General features: G+C 40.0%; 2 protein-coding genes across 4 annotated transcripts in view; one reads left to right on the forward strand and one right to left on the reverse strand.

The window, feature by feature from the left end:
- Positions 1-2,440: 2,440 nt before the first annotated feature.
- Positions 2,441-10,332, forward strand: IL4 (interleukin 4). The gene is made up of 4 exons (XM_010863600.1): positions 2,441-2,641; positions 2,930-2,977; positions 7,730-7,855; positions 10,137-10,332. The coding sequence occupies exons 1-4, from the start codon at positions 2,507-2,509 to the stop codon at positions 10,233-10,235; spliced, it is 408 nt and encodes a 135-aa protein (XP_010861902.1). The 5' UTR covers positions 2,441-2,506; the 3' UTR covers positions 10,236-10,332.
- A 5,539-nt stretch (positions 10,333-15,871) lies between these two features.
- The window catches only part of KIF3A (kinesin family member 3A), a 92,600-nt gene continuing 85,078 nt past the window's right edge, over positions 15,872-23,393 (reverse strand). For all 3 annotated transcript variants that reach the window (XM_010863603.1, XM_010863604.1, XM_010863602.1), the window contains 4 exons: positions 22,522-22,575; positions 21,936-22,004; positions 21,232-21,356; positions 15,872-18,863 (listed from right to left, as the gene is read on the reverse strand). In XM_010863603.1, the coding sequence (XP_010861905.1) occupies positions 18,815-18,863; positions 21,232-21,356; positions 21,936-22,004; positions 22,522-22,575 (297 nt within the window). In that variant the 3' untranslated portion in view covers positions 15,872-18,814. The remainder of the gene's footprint in view (positions 18,864-21,231; positions 21,357-21,935; positions 22,005-22,521; positions 22,576-23,393) is intronic.

A 23,393-nucleotide genomic window follows, 5' to 3' on the forward strand; every position in this document is an offset into this window, starting at 1 on the left:
TGTAAATAAGAACTAGGGATATAACATAAAACATGATCACTATAGTTAATACTCTAGTATGGAATATTTGAAAGTTGTTGAGAGTATAAATCCTAAGAGTTCTCATCATGAGGGAAAATATTTTTTCTTTTTTTATATCTATATGAGAGAACTGATGTTAACTAAACTTACTGTAATCATTTCACAATATATTGATATATGTAATTTAAATCATTATGTTATACAGTGACATGTCAATTGTATCTCAATAAAACTGGGGGAAAAAAGAAGTATTATTAAAAAAAAAAAAAAACTTACCCAGAGAAGTTTGACCTTTGTCCTGGCTCTTGGGAGGTGACCTCTAAAACCTTTGAATAAAGAATTTGACAGGTCTTTGTCACCAGTTCCTGGAGGTAGGCTGTAAATCCTTGGGATCTTCCAAGTTACAGGAGTGTCTTTGCTATTTGTGGCAGAACCTGACAGTTCATGCTAATAAGGCCACTCAAGATGGAGACCAGTAACACTATTAAGCTGTTGAGTCATCAGCCCATCCTCCAGGGAGGAGGCTGGAGGATGAGGTCAACCAAGTGGCCATGGATTCAATCAGTCACGTCTACTGAATGACACCCCAGTAAAGCTGGACACCAAAGCTCTGATTAGAGCTGCCTTGGTTGGCACGATCTGTGTGGAGTCACACATCAAAGTGCTGGGGAAGCGATGCGTTCTGACTCCAGGGAGAGAACAGAGGAGGCTTCGTATCTGCAACACTCTTAGACCTCAATCTCCATGTCTCTTCTTTTGGCTGAGTCTGACTGGTATCCTTTTGCTGTAATAAAACTATAACCTTACATATAGTGCTTCTCTGATTTCTGTGAGTCATTCTAGCAAATTATGAATCCGAGAGGATAGTGGGGACTCAACTTTACAGCCAGTTGGACAAAGTGAAGGTGGAATGGGGACCCCTGAATGATCAGCCAGTGATGAAGTGAGGACAGCACTGTGGAGGCGGTGCCCTTAACCTGGAAGCCTGGCCCGACTTCATGCAGTTGCTGTCAGACATCACTGCGCTGAGCCCGGCAAATTCACTGCACAGTCCCAATGGAAGGATCCTAAATATGGTCCAAGGACCTTCCTGTTACAATTGTCCAGATTCTTTCATGGACTACAAGTCACCACAAATAAAAGCCAAAGTTCAGGAATGACCTTAGCAGTCATCATTTCTGTATGACCTTCCAGAGGAAATCATTGGAGAGGAAGGTGAGAAACCAACAGAAAGGAAGCAGAGAGGAAAGAGAAGGGCTCAGGGAGGAATAACCAGTGGTGTGCTGGGACGCAGGCATCTGAGTCAGTGGTAGGGGTGTGCAGCACCCACAGGAATTACAGTGAGGTGCCAGGGCAAGTGGTAGCACCTCGATATCACTCTTTTCTCCTAATTAGCTGAGGTTGTATTTCAAATCCATTTTCAAAGTGATCATTCCTTTTTTAAAAATTATTTATTTTTTTGCCGCACAGTAGACTGAGTGACTTCACTTTCACTTTTCACTTTCATGCATTGGAGAAGGAAATGGCAACTCCAGTGTTCTTGCCTGGAGAATCCTAGGGACAGAGGAGCCTGGTGGGAGGCCGCCTATGGGGTCGCACAGAGTCGGACACGACTGAAACGACTTAGCAGTAGCAGTAGCAGCATGTGGGATCTTAGTTCCCCAATCAGGGATTGAACCCACGTTCTCTGCAGTGGAAGTGCAGAGCCTTAACCACTGGACTGCCAGGAAAGTCCCTCAAAGGAGTCATTCCTGAAACCTCGGGATAGGCATACTTTGCCTAGAGCCTCCTTATTGTTAAAGACCTATGGACCTGACATGGTCCTAATGAAGCTCCACCATGTATTACATGTCCTTGGCCAAAATCCTAAATGTGGAAGAAAGGCATGTTTAAGTGCTACAACAGGAGAGAATCTGTGCCCGTTACTTTCCTTCTACCCAGAGAAAAGAACCACAGATCAGCTTTTCCACAAAAGGAGAGTTTCCCAGATGCCACCCATACTTGGAAGAAGCCAAGGTGAAATACTAATCAAGTCAAACTTTCTTGATATTACTCTATCTTTCCCCAGGAGGGCTGCACTAAAACAAACTCGGACACCTGTGGCCTCTTCCTTCTATGCAAAGTAAAAAGCCAGCAGCAACCCCAAGCTGATAAGATTAATCTAAAGAGAAAATTATGGTGTAATTTCCTATGCTGATACTTTGTAGTTAATTTTAAAAAAAGGTTTCATTTTCCTACTGGTCTGATTTCACAGGAACATTTTACCTGTTTTTGTGAGGCATTTTTTCTCCTGGAAGAGAGGTGCTGATTGGCCCCAAATGACTGACAACCTGGTGTAATGAAAATTTCCAATGTAAACTTATTTTCCCTCAGTTTCAGCAATTTTAAAATCTATATATAGAGATATCTTTATCAGAATTGCATTGTTAGCGTCTCCTGGTAAACTAATTGTCTCACATTGTCAGTGCAAATAGAGATACTATTAATGGGTCTCACCTCCCAGCTGATCCCAGTGCTGGTCTGCTTACTGGTATGTACCAGTCACTTCGTCCATGGACACAAGTGTGATATTACCTTAGCAGAGATCATCAAAACGCTGAACATCCTCACAACGAGAAAGGTGAGTAAGCTATCTGGCACCATCTCTCCAGATGTTCTGGTGATGCTGTGCCTATTTCTTAGACTGTGAAAAGAACACAACAGCTCCTAGAGACTTGGTGGTTGGTGGTAGGATGGTGAGCACTGTGGAGATTTTCCTCCTGGTGTTTTTTGTTTTTTGTTTTTTTTCCCCCTGAGGGACTATAGGAAGTTTTCTTAGTTTGAGAGGGTCAGAGCTGTTCAGCATGGCTTACCCTGTGCAGTTGAAAGTAACTCACTCTCTTGTTCTCTTGTTCCTGCCTGGGCCAAGAATTCATGCATGGAGCTGCCTGTAGCAGACGTCTTTGCTGCCCCAAAGGTAAGAGCCGTCTTGGGTCTACTTTGGCAGATGGGTGACTTGGTGAAGAGAGCCAATCACAAGTGTTTAAACAAATTTAACAGAAAGCAAACAGGCTCAACCTAACTATAATGTATGAAATATTTTCAAAGACTGAGAATTCTGATCTTTATTCTCAAATGCATTTTAGTGTTTCTAGTTTCACTTGACTTAGAAGATATATAGTAGAAAGCTTGGGTTTTATAGTCATAATTTAGACCTCAATCAAGGAAAAGCTCTTTAAGATTTTACCCAACCCAGGTCTAGTACCTGGAATATAGGAGGCACTCAATTAATGCTGCTGAAGGAGAGAATTTTTCTGGCCCATACATTTCTGAAAAACCAAATACTCTCACAAAAACAGATATTGAGATTACAGGTTGAGAGAGCTTTCATTTTGTCTAAGAGACTTCCTATGGCAACAGAAAATGTATTGCCAGAGCCCCTCCTCTTCCGCAGCCTGGTCACCTAACAGCCCACTAGCTCCGGGCACGGCTGTCCGGAGACCCTCAGCTTTCTCTGTCCTGCAAACTCCCCTCTGGCCAGTCCAGAACCATCCTGTCAGACAGGGGCCAACATATCCCTGCCTCCGGCTGCTCCTGCCAGGGCATCTCACCTTTCCTCCTCCTGTGCCTCACCCCCGCCCCCCGATCTTCAGTGGGAGGAGATAGATTTGACAGCTGATAGTGCATTTTCTCTGACAAACACATGACTACAGCCATATCAATAGCTTTCAGCACATCAGTTCCTGTTTTCATGGAAACACACAAGTGAGAATGAAAAACCCAAAGCTTCAATTTACCAGTGGTCTCCTAACCACCTGCTTTCCATGTATACCAGAGGGTAACTTGGCCAGGGCCAGAGCGTAGGCCTGTCCTGCTCGTGAGCAAAACTATTCTTTGGGCCTTTATCCAGACTATCTCATTTTTCATTAAAGATTATTCCAGGAGTCGGAAATATAATAATTATATAATAGCATATAATATAAACATATGTACTGTATAATACATATTGTATAATTTTATCCTTCAGAATCTCATCCTGTATCAGACATCCTGTAACAGCAGGTTGGAAGGATTTCATATATATGTATATATAAAATTTCATATCTAGTGTATAATACTTTATATATTTCATTTATTAATATTTTATGTATATATCTTATATATAATGCTTTATCTATCTTAATATTTTATATATAGAGAAATAAAATAGCCAAGAGTCACTGAGTCATGCTCTGGGTTCTCCAGGGGGTGGCTCACTGCTGAGAGGGTGCTATCAAAGCCAAGGGCAAGGCCCAGCAGAAGCACCGTGAGGCTGGAAGGGAGACAGCTGGTGGCTTTAGCCCCAGCTCTGCTATTAACTGTGTGGCCTTTGACAAGCCTCTACACCTCTCTGTGCCTCAGTTTCTACATCTGAAGATATGAAAGCAATTTTGAAAGTTGGTTGGAATCCAACTCTTGAGTTAGTGGAAAATGTTACTATGTAACTCTTGATTAAAGGCAAAAACTGGTTGTAGAGAAGCAATCATTCTAAGAGAGAGGGGCCAGGGGTTTGAAATCATCAACTCTCCATGACTGTGAGCCCAGGGCAACCCCACTCTGGGCTGCTCTAGAAGACAGCCAATCCTCTCCCCAGCCAAGGTGCAGGTCAGTTCCCACTACCTTCCTTCACTCTTACCTATCTCATGCCTTCCTAAACTGCTTTCTATTCCTCCTGGATTAACAATCTCGTTTTTCCATTCTCTTTTCCTCAAAGACTCAGCACTGCTTACTTACCTTTCAAGATACTTCAGAACAAAGAAAGGTTGTTATTTTCAAAACCCACAAGGGTGCTATATGGGAGGAAAAGTTACTTTCTTGTGTTCTCAAGAATATCTTTCCAAAATCGAGCATATTAATTTTAGTGCTTTTAGAGATCCAGAGGTCCATTATGCTCAAGTTAGGTGACATCCCGCTCTTGGCAGATGCTGGAACAACGTGCTTATCTAAATGCTGGGTTCCGCAGGCAGTGTTCCCAGTGTCTCTAAAGTAAGGTGAGCGAGGTAGAAAGCAAGCAAGCTGGCAGGTCTAGGAAGGACTTCTTTGGTGGACTATTAGTTGGAGGCATTTTCTACTACCAAAAGGTGCAAAAGTTTATAATTTTTCAGAGAGCTCTATGCCAAACATCAAGTCTTTTTTCAAAAGTGAAAGCAGAGGACTTTTTCCACATATAGCACTGGCTGATTAAATTTGTGCATAAGTGGAGATAATGGATACAATACATATAGGACAGATCTGTCTGTCCCAAAGAGAAGCTAGTCAAGACCCTAGTTAGAACTCTGGCCGAAACCCTGCATAGACATCTCCCGAATGGTGTGCCACCACTGTCACACTCCCAGGAGGGGCAGGCTTCTTTCTGGCAGGAAACCAGGTCTCCCTCTGAGCCTCTTTCCTGAGCAGTTCTGAACTGCAGAGTCCACATGGCTCCTCAAAGTGTGGCCCCTGAACTACCAAAGATATACTCAAGGCCGTGAAAGCTGGATACACAGATGAAAAAGCAGGCAGTCCAGAGTGTCATCCTATTGCTACAATCCCAATGGAACTAAAACATTAAGGCCTTTAACTAAAACTGCCTTTAAAATTTCTTCTCTTAAAGGTTTTCCATTTGATTCAAACTCTTTTCTATACTTATCCTAATCATCTTTAGAAATCGTTTGAAAGTTCTTTAGAAGATGTTTTCTCAAAACCGAGGCAGTGTTAAGTTCTAAGTCCCGAGTCAAAGTAGTCAAAGTTTTAGAAAAGTCTCATTAGATTCTGATGGAAAAATAAGCAAAGGATCTCTTCTCCTTTTGACATTCTTGAACCTCACTGTTCTGTTCCCAACAACACAGGCATCTGCCTCCAACTGCATACACAGCTGGTGTCTGTCTTCTCGGCCTCATCACCTCTGTTCACCCACAACGCTCCACAGAGATATGGTGATTTATGGGAGGTTTCTTGACTCCCAGAGCCCAGAGACACTGGTGCTACTCTTAAACTTTCAATTAGAGTCGGGACCCAGGAGAGTTTACGGCTGTTCATTATATACACGTCCTTCTAAAGGCCCTGACCACGGGCCATCAAGCTCCACAGTGCAAAGAGGAAGCTTTTGTAGTCTGGGATTCTGGTGCCTCGGTCTGGGTCAAGGTTTTCCTGGAAAAACCCTAAAAAAATCAACAGCACTCTTGGAACTCAGCCTGAAAAAATGAGAGATAAATTCAAAAATCTATACAGATGACTTGCTGCTCCTGTACTGCTATAAGCAAAAACAATGCAAAGGTAGGGGACTGATCAGCTGTGGCACAAATATGCCCTACGTTCCTCCACAGCTCTCAATCTCATGTTCTAAAATACTACTGAATGATTTAAGGAATTGCTAGTACTATATGTTAAGCGTAAAGAGGTTAGAAAAGAATATCACTAGTTAGTCCCTATTGAAGAAAAAAAAAGTATTAAAAAGAATCTGGACATATAGTTACCAAAATTGTAATAGTAGTTCTCTCTGGCTGATGGTTAATGAAAAAAAATCCATTTTTGTTGACTGCATATAACCTTTATAGTAAACAGTCTTGATAATCAGAAAAAATATGGGAGAACCAAAAAAGCTGTTTGGACAGAGCTCCTCATATAAATCCCCTGGAGATCCTGTGAACGCAGATTGATTTAGTGGGTCCAGAGGGAGGCCTGAGATTCTGCATCTCAACAGGTTCCCAGGTGATGTCCTTGCTGCTGCTTCACGAACCTCACTTTGAGTGGCAAGGGATGAGAACAGGTCCTGGCAGAGGCTGAAGACAGGTTTATCTGAGTTGGATTGGGCTCAAGCTTAAGACACACCATCCAGGCTCCATGACTCTGTCCTACAGGAGAATGAGAGGACACACCAGGCCTGACCCGGCCGAGACATATTCCCTCTTCCAGGTTCATAAAAAAGAAGAACCATGTGGCCAGACCCACATCAGAGCTGCCAGCATTCCAAAGAGGTTCTGACCCTGCACATTCAAGGCCAAAGGCTCCTTAGAGAAACTCCGTCCAAGGCCCAGCACTCTTCTCAGAAGCTGCCCCTCATCTTCCCAGGCCCACCTCCTGGGGCACCTGGCCCTGAGCCAGGAACTCACCTCCAGCTGTGTGGGGACATGTCTGTCTCCTCACACTGCTACCTTTCAGGAGGAGGGCTAAATGGGAGAGTGCTGAGGCTAAAGCAGCACTGTCCAGGCTAAAGGATGGACACTCATTTTCTTAGTAAGCATGTGGGATTTCCAGAGAAACCTAGATTCAAAAACTATAAATTACAGAAGTTAAGAGCAGACTCTGATTATGAGCTCATGTACCTAGGATTCCCTCCACAGAGAGAACAGCTTGCATGGGGTAAAGAAATAGACATGGGCTATAGACAGGTAACCCTGCATTCAAACCCCACTCTCTCATTAACTTAGTTGAGTGACTTGCTTCAGGTACCCTTTTGATAAAACCCTCCAATGGAAAAGACACTGGGAGGTTTCGGTAAAAGCCTACTGCATTTGCAAGTAACTGGGAGAGGCTGTTTACTGTGCAGCCTCCATTCACATGGCAGGAATACCTGAATAGCTGGACCACAGGTGAGCAAACTCACCTTCTCCACTTGTCCCCCTGGAAAGAAGAAATCAAAAGGAAATCTCTCTCTCCAGTGTTCAAAATCGAGCTGGCCAATGGCTATCTGTAGCATTTCTCTTTCTAGAACACAACTGAGAAGGAAACCTTCTGCAGGGTTGGAATTGAGCTTAGGCGTATCTACAGGAGCCACACGTGCTTGAACAAATTCCTGGGCGGACTTGACAGGAATCTCAACAGCTTGGCAAGCAAGGTAAGCTGTGCTATGGCAACAGCCTGCCTTCCAATGGATGGCAGTACTACTTCTTAAAATATTCCTCCTTATGACTAGCAGTACACTTTTAATCAGCTTGTTCATTCATTTGACAAATTCTATTTGTTGAGACTCTGTGAGTGTTGCTTATAGGTACTGTTCTAGGCACTGGGGATACATTTCCTGCTCTCAAAGAATGTTGTAATGGGTCAGTGAGAAAAGCAAACAAGCATACAGCATGATGTCTAGTAGTGATAAGTGCTATGAAGAAAAATAAAGGGGTAAAGAGCATAGGGGTCAAGAGGGAGAGGGCTGATATAGTAGCTGGCGACATCATCTAAGCAGCTATTTGAATTAAGCAAGAGAGTTGGCCACATCACTAACTTGGAAGGAACATTCCAGGCAGAGGGAACAGCTGTACAAAGGCCCTAAGGTAGAAATGAACTTCATGTGTTCAAAGATCAACAGGAGGGCCAATGTGGCTGGATCTGAGTAAGTGAGGGGCTTTTAGGAGGAGACCACACAGGGCCTATGGATTCTGCCCCACGCATGGTGGGAAACTCCCACAGGGTTCTGAGCAGGGCAGAGACTACCACCTGATTTATGTGATTTTAAATGATCATTCTGGCTTCTGTGTGGTAAACAGACTGAGTAGGGGTAAGCACAGAAGTAAGATGGCTTGTTGGGAAGCTACCACAGTACTCCAGCTGCAGATGATGGTGGGTGTTGCAGAGTAAGAGTGGCAGACATTGTTGGATTTTGGCTATGATCAAAAATCGAGCCAGAAGGACTTGCTGACAGATCTATGGTGCGGGGTAATGGAAAGAGTAGAAGATGGCCTCCTGGTTCCTAACCTGGGCCCCTTGGTGGATGGTTGGTGCTGTTTACAGATATGGAAGACTAGGGGTGATCAAGGCTAGAGGCTGTGAAGATACTGACAGGACTGTTGAAAAAGTCTGAAGCTTAAGGGAGATGTCAGAACTTATGGTATTAAGTGAAGAGTTCTCAGAAAGATCTTTAAGTCACAGACCTGAATGACACAGAGAAAGGACAAGATCCAAGGACTGAGCCCAGAGGCACTCATATAGGAGTCAGGAAGAGGAGGGACCAGCAAAAGAGACCGAGTAGTAGCCAGTGAAGTAGAAGGAAATCAAAGAGTGTGCGGTATCCCAGAAGGCAAGTGAGGAAACTCTTTTAAGGAGGAGGGAGTGTGTCAAATGTACCGAAAGGTCAAGTAAGATGAACACTAAAAATGGTCATTGAACTCGGCGTGATGGAGGTTACTGATGGTGCTGACACAGATCGAGATGTGGGAATGAAAGTCTGAGGAGAGTGGGTTCCATAGAGACCAGGTGTGGGGAGGAGTGAAAAGAAAGGGGTACTGAGTATGAAAAACTGCTTTACGGTATTTTTCTATTGGGTTGCAGAGAAACGGAACAATAGCTGAAGGCAGGTATGAAGTGAAGGAAGTTCTTTTAGATGAGGTCTATACGGAGCATGTCAATACACCAGTGGGAATGACCTAGTAAGAGGAGAGAACTGATGATGTAGGAAAAGTGGCAGAGCCAAGAGCGTATGTTACCTAATGCCAAGTAGAGGAACTGGGGACATTCATCCTCTCTCTGGGCACGCTGCTTTATTTATAAGGTAACAGAACAGGGAGAAGATATTACACTCATTGTCTCTTTTGACCCTCCTAATGATCTTTAGTAGGCACTATTGTTGCCATTTTATACAAGGAGGAAACTGAAACTTTTATAAACTAAGTAGTTTGTCTTAAGCAATGCAATTAATAAATTGGTAGAGCTGAGATTCAAACTGAAGCAGTGGCTAGGTGGTAGGCAGCAGGAATCCTTCCCAACTGAAGTGCTGCCAACCTGTTATGTTGCTGTTTAATGGGCAGGATGGCAAATGGACTGAACCTGTCTCTCAGTAGTCCAGGTGGCCACACAAAAGGCCCAAGAAGGCAGTGGGCAGGTCTGAGCCTCCACATCCCTGTTATGCCCCTGCGCAGCACCTAGCTGTGACACATCTGTCCAGGGATGGCCACACCCTGAAGGTAGACAGTTACGGATTTACAGTGGCCATTTCTGGAATGTAAGTAGCATGCACGAAAAACAGCTAAACCCTGTTAGCCTAACAGCAGAGTCAAGCCAGACTGGCAGCCTTGGTTTGATCACCGTTCAAGTGGCAAGTGCAAGCGCAGGCTGACCTGGGTAGACTGGCACAAGCAAGATTCAAATACTTAGCAATGCAAACTAATGAAATATTTTTTTTGTAGACCTGTTCTGTGAATGAAGCCAAGACGAGCACAAGTACGCTGAAAGACCTCTTGGAAAGGCTAAAGACGATTATGAAGGAGAAATACTCCAAGTGTTGAAGCTGAATATTTTAATTTATGAGTTTTTTATAGCCTTATTTTAAACATATTTATATATTTATAACTCATCATAAAATAAAATATATGTAGAGTCTGATGCATTATGTCACTTTAATGGCATAGGCTACATTTCCTTGCCAACTGTTGGGAAAACCAATTTACTGAAGAGACCAAACTTGAGAGGAAAGTAGTGTTTCCTTTTTGACTTGATGTGAGAGTCAAAAAGGAAACACTACTTTCCTCTCAAGTCTTCTCACTGGGGACATAACGCATGGTATGATTAAAGAATACAAGGCCACACAAGATGTAAATGATAATTAAAAGAGCTTGCAGGTTAAGTCCACAAGTCACACTGATTATTGAAAAATTCTGAATTGAAAAGGTGTCAACTGGATGCTTAGAACGTTCTTCTCCTATTGGCACAAGGGTTGTTATATTTAGTCCACGAGCATGGGGGTGGCGGGAATAATTCTAGCACACTACACGGCACTACAGTAAACAAGAGTTAAAGTCCTAATCATGTAAATTCTTTTGATTCTCAAGTCTTAGAACCAACCAATAGACAAAACATGGAAGACTTAATTATGCTTACAGAACAGACTGTAAATGCTATCAAACTGACAACATAAAAATAAGCTGAAAATGATTAAGAGGTAAAGAGCAAAAGAAGAGAAAGAGAGGTGGAGGCACAAATACCCTCCACTCAGGGACAGGTTAGCAATATTGTCAAAGGTTGATGGAACATGAACAAGTCAAATATTTACTCAAAATTGCAAAAGTAACAGAAGAGGTGAAAATAGCTTACTATAAAAATTTGGAAAGGGTAGTATAAATAAGGCAGACTCTCATTTTTCAATGGAGGAACCAACAGAAAATATCATGAGTTGATGAACATTATAGGTGGAGAAGGGTACGTGAAGTTTGGTTGCATTACTCTGCTTTTACATGTTTGAAAGTTTTTACAATGAAAAGTCTGTGTGTGGGGGGGACAATAGTGAGTAAATCAAGAAATCCTTGGAATTATAATGGTAACCACCAGAGAAACTAAAAAAAGGTGGGGAAGGTGGATTGTTGAGGATGGGACTTGGAATAAGGAACAGTGAAAGGGCAGGAGATTCTTGGCTTTCTACTTGAAGTCTGTGTGTATGACCATGTGCACAAGTAAGAAAATGCTTTTAAAAGTTTAAAAGTTAGAGGACTTCCCTGGCAGTCCAATGGTTAAGATCCTGCACTGCCAACGCACGGAGTTTGAGTTTGGTCAGGGTACTGAGATCCCACATGCCGTGAGGTGCAGCCAGAAGATTAAAACAAATTAAATAAAAGTTTAAAAGTTAAAGCACTAAAATTAAAAAGACAGTAACAAACATTGGTGCAGATGTGAAAAAACTGAACTACCACACATTGCTGGTATGATCGGAAAATGGTACAGCCATTCTGGAAAACAGTACGGCAATTCTTCAAAAGATTAAACATAGCTACCATATACTCCAGTAATTCTAATCCTAGGCATCTACACCAAGAGAATTGAAAACATGCCCACACAAAAATCTATACACAAATGTTCACAGCAGCATTATTCATTTATAGCAAAAAAGTAGAAACACCACAACTGTCAATCAACTGATGAATGGATAAACGAAATATGGTATAGCCATACAAATATTACTTGGCAGTAAAAAGAAAAGTATTGGCATATGCTACGATATGGATGAAGCCTGGAAACACTATGCTAATTCAAAGGAGCCAGACACAAATGCCACATATGGTATGATTTCATTTATAAGAAATGCCCAGCAGAGGCAAGTCCACAGAGGCAAAAAGTAAGAATACTGGTTGCTAGAGGCTGAGGGGATGAAGGAAGGTGGAATGACTGCTAACAGACACAGGCTTTCTTCTGAGAGTAATGAAAATGCTTTGGTATTAGATAGTCATAATGGCTGTACAACTCTGTGAAACTACTAAAACCCACTAAATTATATACTTAAAAGGATGAATTTTACAGTATGTGACACATCTCAATAAAGTTGCTATTTTAAGCAATTAAAGGGCAAAAACCAAATGTCAAGTCATTGAAATTTGCCTTTAAAGACATGTCTGCAAGAATATGGATCTAGTAACAGTGAATGAGCATTCTCTTTTCATTCTTGCTCACACACATATGACAAAAATTAATACTAGTACTAAAATTATACCAAAACATGTAACATCTTTTTAACCCTTTCAAAATAAGGGAACAAATCAAAAGCTTAAAGTCTCACCCTGACCACAGCCAGTTTCACCCTGCCCACATAAAATACCAGCATGCCAAGGGCAACAAGTAACTAACAGAGTCATGGAGCCTTCTAAGGCCACAATGAAAACTTTTAATTCATTTGCATTCAATGGCTAATGTGAGCTGTAGTCTGCCACAGGATATGACTTGTGGGTTATAGTTTGTGTATGAGGCCAGGATGGTAAAAAGAAAGGCAGTCGGAACAAAGAGTTAGAACAGGCCACGGAAGGGTCGCACGTAGGCTCCAGGCACATCTGTCTGTCATGGATGGAAATATCCAACAGTAAGCGCTGGGGTTTACCAAGGGAGTGAGAGAACGTGAACCGGGGAGGACACACGTAAGAAGGGCAAGCAGAGAAACGTCAGGATTAAGTGAAAGTTGAGATGTAATCGCTTCAGCACGCTCACTTAGGAAACTTAGCTACAGCCCACACCTACTCCATGGGACGTGCGTCTTGTCCACACATGGAATGTGTGACACTGACGGCACAGGCTGATCCTATCTCCGCCTTCTAACTATGAGCACAGTCTCTCTCCAACTGGCATCTGTAGATAGTAAATACTTACTGAATAAGCAAGTCAAAGAAACAGCAGGTTGCTCAATCTATAGCTGAATGATCTTCACTGAAATGCAAGTTAGAAATGCCAGCTACTGATAAAAGTGCACCAAGGGCTCTCGCTAGTCACCAGTGCCCTGACTTTCTCCCACCCTTCTCGGCAGGTCCTCTTGGTCAGCTTCTTAGGGTGCCCAAATCACCTGAGAATGCAGAATTTCAGAGCAAAGCGCAGGGCACAGTTTTCTCATGGCCTGGCCTCTCAGCATACAAGGTTAGCCTTGCAATTCCTACTACCTTCCATTGAGGGCAAAGCAAGTACTTTGCCTAGTCTCGGAGCTGATTTCCTGGTTCAAGTGATTAGTGCAACTGGAGCTCCATTCCCAGGTGGAGTTTTCAAACCTCCTAGTTAGCTGCCTTTGCCCTTGAACACTCAAGAAATTTTCTCCTCAGCTCTAGTGTTTCCTTTGATCCATCCTTCATGTCAACTTCTTCCTTGTTCAATGTTCAGTCTCTAGGCTGTCTCTTCCTTGCTTGCTTCCTATTAGCCAGCATTAAACCAAACACAAACATGTTCAGATGTTTTAGGTGGTGACTGCATACCTGGGTACCTGTTAGCAACATCAGGAAAGAAAAGTAAAGATACATAGGTTCCCTCAGCCTAGGGGCCGGTCTTGAGGGCAAGACAGCCAGCAAGGAGAGGAGGAGGTTGGTTCCTCTGGCCCATGACTGTCCCAGCCTCCAAGGCACAGGTGAGTACATCATCTGCTCTCCCAGCTCCTCCGAATCTAATCCTTCACAATCTTTTCAGCAGTTGTTTTTCTAAAACACAAATAATGTGAGTCACCCCCTTAAGATCCTTCTGTGGCTTCTCATTGCTTAAAGAAAACTCTTCGACAACTGGATCCTGGCTTGTCTCTTTCCTCTTCAGGATCATCAGTCCCTACCTCTTTTGCCTTACTTCAAGCAGGCCACCAATGCACATGATACTCACATTACTCCTTCTGCCTGGAATGCCTTGCCGCACCCATTCCACTGCTTTAACACCTTGAACAGCACTTCTCCTGGGAGGAACCTTTTCTGACTCTCCAGTCAGATAGACATGTGCTAGGCACTGGGTCAGCTGCTAGGGAGGAATGCTGTGCCTGGTAGCTCACCATTCACCCTCCTTCAGTATAGCCCTTGACATGTCATTCTCCACTCATATGGCCATGAGCCATGCATGGGTCCACAGTAAATGCAGAAGACACCTGGTGATTGAGCGGCATAACCCATGATGGACTAGAAATCAAGGTCAACATAATATTTCTGTAACGACTCTAGCAGTTTAGGTTGGGTTAGGCAATATCCTCTTGTTAAGATTGGTATCAACTCTGAGAAATATTTTATTCAGTTGTAAAGTCCCAGTTAAATTCCTTTGTAAAGCTGGAGAAATAAAGTCTTTGATTAAAAACTAAAATTTCCCCAGGCCGCTAAAGAGGGGTGGGGGAGGGGAGCAGGTGTAGAAGAATGTCTGATCTGTCATATTCTTTAGTCAGAGCCATAAACGTGTTTGGGTAAGACAAAGTGATGTTCTGATAACATTGATAAAAGTAACTTTAAGATTGGGTCACAGGAAGCCCAAGATAAATGCAGAGAGGAAACAGGTTCTTTTTGAAGTAGCCTCTTCATAATCATTTTCCCACACATGTGTTCAACTTCCGAAGGAGGACTGAATACTTGATTTGCTTTGCAAATGAAACAGCTTAAGAATGAGACATTCAGATAATCTTATAGCTTGTTTAGAAGGCTCACTTTAAGTTTAGGCTGCAGCTTCAGAACTGTGTTAACAGTTCCTGTAGGCACATGCGAACTGAGGTACCTTAGGCTGGTACTTGGGATTTTTATTTTGCTCTGTTTTTAGTATTTGAATTTAAAACAGACTCTCAAGGGTCTTCATAGGAAGGTGGGATGAACAATGACCTCAGCAGCATCCTGACAACACAAGCAGCAACAGGCTCCCTGAGGGTGTGCCTCAGTGGTGTTGCTCGGCCAAAGTGAGTATCATAGCTCCAGAATTCAACTGGGGAGGAGGGGCAGCGAGTGTGACGGTGCACTACTGATTCTCTTGCTTACACTATGGCAGGCCTCTAATCTTACTTTCATATTCTACACATGTGTAGCAGTTTTACACCAACAAGCAGTTGGGAAGAGCGAGAGAGCAAGATCTAAAATGGCCAGAGGAGTCCCCTTCTCTATACAAAAAGCACATTTTTGTATAGAGAAATCCTTTGAAACTTGCCGACAAATCAAAACTTCGTAATGTCCACTGTGAACTTCTTGTGGCTGCCTAATAATCAATAAGTGTTTGTGAAAAGAATGCATCATTAACAATAATTCAAGCAATATTATGGCTTGAGATATTTTGAGCAAATTAAGTTTTTGAAAGAGATGATGATACTGTCACCACTAAGATATGTCTTTTATCTCTTAGTGAGATACATTTTCCATATAGCCTTGTTTCTGTTCTCAAATACCTAATGACAAGGATAATAAAACTTAGATTAAATTTTTTTTGGTGAAAATAAATTTTTATCAATGAGAAGCATTTTTAAAAACATCTCTCCCAGGTTTCTGTATCAGGATGACTTCTGTTTAAAGGCCCACAACATTAAGAGTTTCTGGTACAAAACTACACAGGCTTCTCTTAACCTCATGAAATTGAGATGTCAAGCACAAAGAACCTGCTTATTAATTATTAAGATCAAGGTGGATGCAAACACAAAAACAGTTGAGTAAAGCAGCAGACCACAATTACAGGCATTAGGCTAAAGATTTTTATTTCTTACTTAAGCGTGCTGTATGTATACATACAATATTAATATATACAACTTGAACAAATACAATTTATACATAAAATACAGTGAAAGTGTGGCTTTTGAAATTAATGCAACAAACTCATCATACAATTTGTAATTCTGGCCAGTATACAGTATTGTAGTAATGCTATTGAAGTTACTGATGATTTCAATTAGACTACAGTAGAAGTTCAAAGGCACTAGGAAGATCTATGTTTTAGTCTAGCATTTATATCAAAGAGTAACTAAAAAGGAACACAGATGCATACATTAATAAACTGGGCAGACACTGACGTACTTAAATGTAAACTCTACCCATCCTTTAATTTACAGCCCTGCAGGAAAGGGAGGGACTTTCCTTATGATAACAGTTAAGGGAAAAATGTTATTAAAAGATGAAAAAGAAACACAACAAACTAAAGCTACAATCATAATTAAAAAAAAAAATGTTAGTTGAAGTAGCACCACCCTCTCCCCCAAAGTAACCTTAAATTTCGTGCAGCAAAAAAAGGTCCTTTTTTCTCAAAAAATAGATGACACAGCATGTGAAACTGATTCTACTTGTGGGACGAACACATGGAGGTAAACCTCCCACCTTAATTACCCTACACCTCACAAGAATCTAAACAGAAATGGGGAATACTATCATATTTTAATATCTCAGTTATTACTACATATATTTGCAAGGTTTACTAAAGAACATACCACAAACAACATTCTACCAAGGCTCCTCTTAATAAATATTACTTTTTTAAATTAAAGAGAAAAAATCGCCATTCACATTCAATAACCTACTTATATGTGACACTCATTTTAAATGTTTCTTATTTCAAATAATGAGCAAATTTATCTATCTTTTCATGAAACTAACACTGAAGTTACAAATATTTCATTTGTGGACAATGACACAAAGTAAATGTGAAGGAACCACAGGACTGCTATGATTGGAGCTAAGTGAACAGCTTTAACGCTAGGTTCCCATGCTTTCACATGGGGACTCAGGCCTGGCTCCAATATCTAATCTTGATATCAGTTCTAATGTAATGCTAAAGCAGCCTATTTTTAAAATTTATCAATGTTTTGACTTTTTATAGCTTTCTTTTTGTTACTGCAGTGACATGGAAAAGAAAAATATCTAAGATGCTGACTTAAATTTTCCTTAATGTTTTAAAGCTTAATGCAAAAGTTATCCCTTTTCTATTAAATGGATGGTTAAAGGCTAGACCTGTGGACTTTAAAAAAAAAAAAAAAGACAGTCATTTTTTTTTCTACTGGTAAAATTAAGATTTCTCTAATTACTAATAGACTTAAATATGCATCTATAACTCCCAAGATATTCTGGTTACACAAAGCTTTTACAAGACATAAGTTCACCTCAAGTCTTCACAGTATCTAAACAATGCCCCACAAAGTTATAAATGTCTAACTATCTTGCACATCACAAAGAGAATGCTGTTAGTTAAATCCAATTCTTCTTACCTAGAAAAAATTCACCATACATAAGATATTTAGTACATCACCTTTGAAATGTACTTTAAGTTTATGGACACATTTTTACACAATTCACAAGTATGCTACCTTCACTCCCATTCTATACATAGCTTTGTAATTGTAAAACAATATTTAACCAAACTTACTAATTTATGCAGTCTTAAAATGTGTAGCCAATGTATTTCAGGGGTGATTACATAATTTTAAAACTCATAAAAGATAAATATATATATATATATAGTGGTTTTAGAGTAGCATAACTTAAAAAAATAAAAATTTTACAAGCAGCCAACAAAAAAACAATAATTCTATCTATGACAACTTTTCTTTTTTACTATAAAATAAAAATAATTTTTATTTTAGAGGTATGGTCTAATTGGAATTGTCAATGGAAGAAATTCAGGCAAGACTATTTTCTTTATAAAATAAGAAGAAAGACAAAACAAAGTGTTTTAAAGGCAAAGAATTAAAAGGTATTTTTCCTGCTTTGGTTGTATTTTCCAGAAAACGGAGATCTTTCTCAATTGGGAGAGACAGAGCAATTGCCATCAAAATTTAGAAGTCAGACACAGGAAAGTATCCATTAATCAAGCTTCAAAGTGAATTTAAAAAATAATACCTACAGAGGCAAATATTAGTGACCAATATTTAGCTTCTTAATTTTCTGTAACTGGGTGACTCCTTTATATTTAGGTACAAATTCAATGTTTCAAGAAACATGAAATCAAACAAAATTTTTGACCTGAAGTTAAAGTGGCAGAAAAGGTCAAGAGAGGTCCAGATGAAACATATTTTCAGCTTTTGTGTCTTAAACATGTATACTTCTAGACTATCAAATCGTAAAAGTGTTCTATAGGTCAATAAGATCACCCATCTCATACACTAAATGCAATGAATGTGAGTATAAAAATTAGAATATATTTTAGAAGGCCAGGTGGGTGTTAGGATTCCATTATTTCTTAGATATGCAGCCCATATATTCATATGTAACAGGAAACCACAGGACAACTAGACCTGCAACTTTCTATGTGCAAAACAGGACTTATTCTTTTTTTTTTTCTATTTTGAATATCTGTCCAGTTATCTAAATAGATAGTAGTTGAGTAAATCACTAGTAAGCTTATGTATACATTTAAACTGCAACTCTCTATAGTATGAACTGCTCCTTCAACTTCCCTGCACAGTATAAGTTGAAAAAGTAATTATGACAATTTGAACAATTACCAGTGGTACAATTTTAATGTTATATTAACTTAATATATATGGACTAAAAGATATTAAGCAAATTATTAGTTCCAGTCTTACTCCATGATTTACAAGTTGCATTACAGGAAATTACACAAAAGTCTTCAATGTTTTAATTAAATATTTTATCCAGGCATGAGAATATCACTAATTTTTATTTTGACTTTAAGTCTGTAACGTTTACTGAAGTAAAGAGTCAATTACAGTTTCAGGCTTTGCAGAACGCTTTCTGTTTGGAGAAGAGAAAAAGAAAACATGAATGCTTCCCTAAAGACAAAAGTACAAACACTTTACATTATGTAATAGATAATATCAAGCAGCCAGAGAATCTAGAAACCAGTCAAGGTTTGACATGCTATGTTAAGAGATCAATTAATGCCTGCCTTTTCAGGCTAGGGCAAGTCACTTAGAGTGAGCCCAAGAGCATGGCACTGCACTCCACCACCCACAGTGATGAGGGAATGAGTGAATGATAAATCAGACTAGACAATGTGGATAGGCCAAGTGGTCTGCATGCCTGCCAGATTTGAACTCCTTGATTATCTTTTCTGGAGTGTGCTAAAGGTTCCAGCTTATTCAGTGAAAATCAGAGCCACAAATCACCTGAAGCAACACCTCATAGATGACTGTGTAGGAACTGATGGAAATGCTCCATTAATGTATCATGTTTATTGCAGTTTTGTTTAGTACACTGAACTGTGTGTTTCTAATGAGGAACATCACATCGAACATTATCAAGTAATATAACCTAATATCAAAAAACCATTTAATGTGCATATTTGTCTGTATTTATGGCCATGTACTGTTTTCACAATACAGCAGGCTAATTCTAGTACACAGAGGTGCTGGGTTTGGCTCATCTAATGTTCACTCACATTTTTTTTTTTAGACTAACAAAAAAGTACATTATTTTAAAATGAGCATTCTGAAATCTATATCCAAATATCTTATTATTTGCTTGGCTGTTTTAAGTCCACATAGTTTCTTAAAAGTGACTAAAAACAGAGACTTCATATAAATAATTCTTATTTCTGGTTTCTCCTTTGACATAGGAAGATCCAGAAACAATGGGCCCTGTTCCCCCAAATTCACTAGAAACAGGGTAGCAGCTACTCAGACCACACCCTGTTCCATTTTATCCCAGCATACCAATGCCTATTTTTCTCCTACATTGAGGCCAACTGTCTTACCATTTATCATCACACTTGCCTGTTACTTTTTTTTTAATAACTGTAAAGTTAGGAGGAAAACACCTCCATTAAAAGTGAAAAACTTAATGATTAGAGGAATTTGTATTTCTTTGAACCAATTTGCTTCATTTATTAATAATACATGCATAGCTTCCTTTGGCATATGAAAAGCTTTTCATGTCTGACATCTAAATGCTGGAGAATGTAAAAATTTGTATACTTTTAATATGCTGATTTCTCCTTCCAAAATTTATAAAAGTTAGGTTATGCCTATAAGATTATGTAACACAAAAACATTAAAACTTAAGACTTTTGAGTTACATGTAGGGTGAAGGCTATGTACTCAAAGTAGGGAAAAATAAAAGCTTATTATTTCCTATCATTTTACACCCAAAGTCTTACAGTCAGTTTGATTAAGCTGAACAGTATTTGATGTAAGGAAGGGAGAGAATAAACAAGCTCCAGCCCAGCAATTTCATATCCTGGTTTCCCTGGGCTACATTACAATACATTTAAACTACTCAACAGTCAAAACTAGACCACAAAGGAGAGGGAATGGTAGTCAGAGAAGTTTTCTTTAACTGGTAACTGAGGAAATCAAGGTTCCTGAGACAATGTTCATGACAGAAAAATGAATCAGTTGAATACAATACCTTGAGAGTCTAACCAGGCAAATTAATTTGCATCTCACTAGAAAAATTAATACAAAGATCGAGGAATTTGCCTTATTACACATTTGTAAAGAAGAAAGTAAATTAGAAATAAATTCTACTAGTCAGGAGGGCTAAAGAAGTTAGAAGACCTTATTTCTTTAGCCAGGTCTTTATTCACTCAAATCTGAACTACATAAGGACTTGAATTATTTAGTTAAATAGTTATCATGTTAATTGGGCTTCCCTTGTGACTCAGCTGGTAAAGAATCCACCTGCAGTGAGGGAGACCTGGGTTCGATCCCTGGGTTGGGAAGATCACCCACTCCAGTACTCTGGCCTGGAGAGTACTATACCCCCTGTACAGTCCATGGGGTAGCAAAGACTTGGACATGACTGAGTGACTTTCACTATCATGTTAATTAAATTTCCCTTCAGTTCAGTTCACTTCAGTTGCTGTTGTGTCCGACTCTTTGCATCCCCATGAATCGCAGCACGCCAGGCCTCCCTGTCCATCACCAACTCCCGGAGTTCACTAAGACTCACGTCCATCGAGTCGGTGATGCCATCCAGCCATCTCATCCTCTGTCGTCCCTTTCTCCTCCTGCCCCCAGTCCCTCCCAGCATCAGAGTCTTTTCCAATGAGTCAACTCTTCGCATAAGGTGGCCAAAGTATTGGAGTTTCAGCTTTAGCATCAATGTACCTAATTTGAAAATCTCACTGCCTTGGCTCGTGGAACCCAAAGACAGTTCTTACCTTCTCCCAGTCTTCGGCCTTGCTTTTCCCTTTGAAGTCCGTGGCCTCTCTAATTTCATCAAGGACTGCCGAAGGCTTTCCTCAGTATAGGCGAGATACACATGAGAAAGGTCCACTTCAAAGGGCTATATAAAGGAAAGGAATAAGACATTCTAACACACAGATTTGAGGGAAGATTTAAAATGCTGAATAAACTCCTAGAAAAAAGCCAGAGACAAAACCAAATAAATATCTACAGATATATTTTTCTAATGCCATATATCTCAAATGTATTCACCAATCATTGGTGAGGAAGCCCTGACCCACTATAAATTCCTCAGTAGTAAATAAAAACCGTTGGTTTTTCCCTAAAGCTGCTGCTTTCTCTTGTTAACCTAAGATTAGGACCAGCTTTGAGAGGGACAGACACATTCTAGTCTCTAAACAAATTCCCAAGACCCAGAGAGGTGGTGAAAGAGTTTCTGAAGAGGACTCCATGCCCCTCTTGTGATACAGAAATGATAAGCTGCCCCCATGACTGCAGGTAAGCAGAACTGTCCTAATAATCACCCGATTCTAGAGCCTCTACTCTCAAAATATAAGCCTATTTTTCAGCAAAGCTGATTAACAGATATCATGATAACACAATTTAGTGACCACATTCCTATAAAGAATCAACTGTAATTTGTTTTCTTTTTTTTTAAAAAAAAAAAAAGCACTCTTACATCTTTCTCCTTTTTATCTGGAACTGGAGTCTGCTTTCTCATGTTATTTCCTGTGTAGGCAACACATTTCTCAAAAAAGGAAAAAAAGAGGGGGAGGAGAATTATCTTAATTAGCAATTAATACTATGAATGAGGTAAATTACTATGAGATATTCTGATGGTACACTCATAAAACATTATTTGAGGGATTTCCCTGGTGGTCCAGTGGTTAAGAATCTACCTGCCAACGCAGGGGATGTGGATTCAACCCCTGGTCAGGAAACTAAGACCCCACACACCATGGGGCAACTAAGACCCAACACAGTCAAAAAGTAAATAAATAATGTTTTTTTTAAAAAAGAACAAAACATGACTTGAATTCTGGGACAGAGAGGTAGACCCAGAGGTCATTCGGTCCTACACACCAACCAATACCACCATCTCTCCTGAATATTCTGTGTTGTAACCTTTAATCATCTTATCCACCCTAGTGGATGATCATCTGATTCATCCTCTGGACCAACCTCCCCACTGTGGCCAGCACAACTCCCGTCTATAGGAAGTATTCCATTAACTGTTTCATAAAAGGATGAAGGTTAGTACTCACTAGCTGCCATTCTCCTATGTCTTCATTCCAATGGACATAGTTTTCAATCATTTCCTTTTAAAAGAGTCAAAGATGATCTACTTTTAATATTTAGTAACATTTAAAATACTGACTTAAACATGGAACTAAAATCTTAATATATTAAGTGAAAAAAGTTAAGTTTCAAAACATTATGTATTGCATGATGCCCTTTTTGGGCTTCTCAGATGGCTCTGTGGTAAAGAATCTGCCTGCCAATGCAGGAGACACAGGAGAATGAGGGTTCAATCCCTGAGTTGGGAAGATCCCTTAGAGAAGGAAATGGCAGCCCACTCCAATATTCTTGCCTGGAAAATCCCATGAAAAGAGGAAACCGCCAGGCTACAGTCCATGGGTTTGCAAGGAGCTGGACATGACTGAACAACTGAGCAAGCACATGCGATGCCCCTTTTATAAATTTAAAAATATATACCTTCAAGGAATATAAGTAGATGCAATTAAACTATATAAAAATATAAAGCAAGGAAATAAAGAATTTAGGATTCAGGATGGTGGATACCTTGAGTGTGAAGAGGTAAAGGGACGGAAGAGGGGAGAGAGAAACCATTTGGTTAAAAATAGGTCACTATAATGGTCCTAGATTTTGTTCTGGGTGACAAGTTAACTACAAAATAAGTAAATAAAAGGAGGCCATCCAAGGACCATCAAGGACAGTGTACTGTGAACCAAATATTAATTCTGAAAGAAAGAAAGAAAAGAAAATTAAAGAGAAAAAGAAAATAATATTAAGCTTAAATTGACAAATTTCTTAAAACTGTACACAGATTTAAAAGAAAGAAAAGGAAAAGAAAGAAAAAAAATTAAAGCTTATATTTAGACAATTCTTAAAACTG

This window comes from Bison bison, unplaced genomic scaffold, assembly GCF_000754665.1.
Source record: "Bison bison bison isolate TAMUID 2011002044 unplaced genomic scaffold, Bison_UMD1.0 scf7180017864492, whole genome shotgun sequence".
NCBI classification, from domain to species: domain Eukaryota; kingdom Metazoa; phylum Chordata; class Mammalia; order Artiodactyla; family Bovidae; genus Bison; species Bison bison.

Coding starts and splice junctions, on each gene's coding strand:
- IL4 (XM_010863600.1), top strand. CDS start 2,507: ATGGGTCTCACCTCCCAGCTGATCCCAGTGCTGGTCTGCTTACTGGTA. Junction 2,978..7,729: donor ACGTCTTTGCTGCCCCAAAG/GTAAGAGCCGTC, acceptor TTCTCTTTCTAG/AACACAACTGAGAAGGAAAC. Junction 7,856..10,136: donor TCAACAGCTTGGCAAGCAAG/GTAAGCTGTGCT, acceptor TTTTTTTTGTAG/ACCTGTTCTGTGAATGAAGC.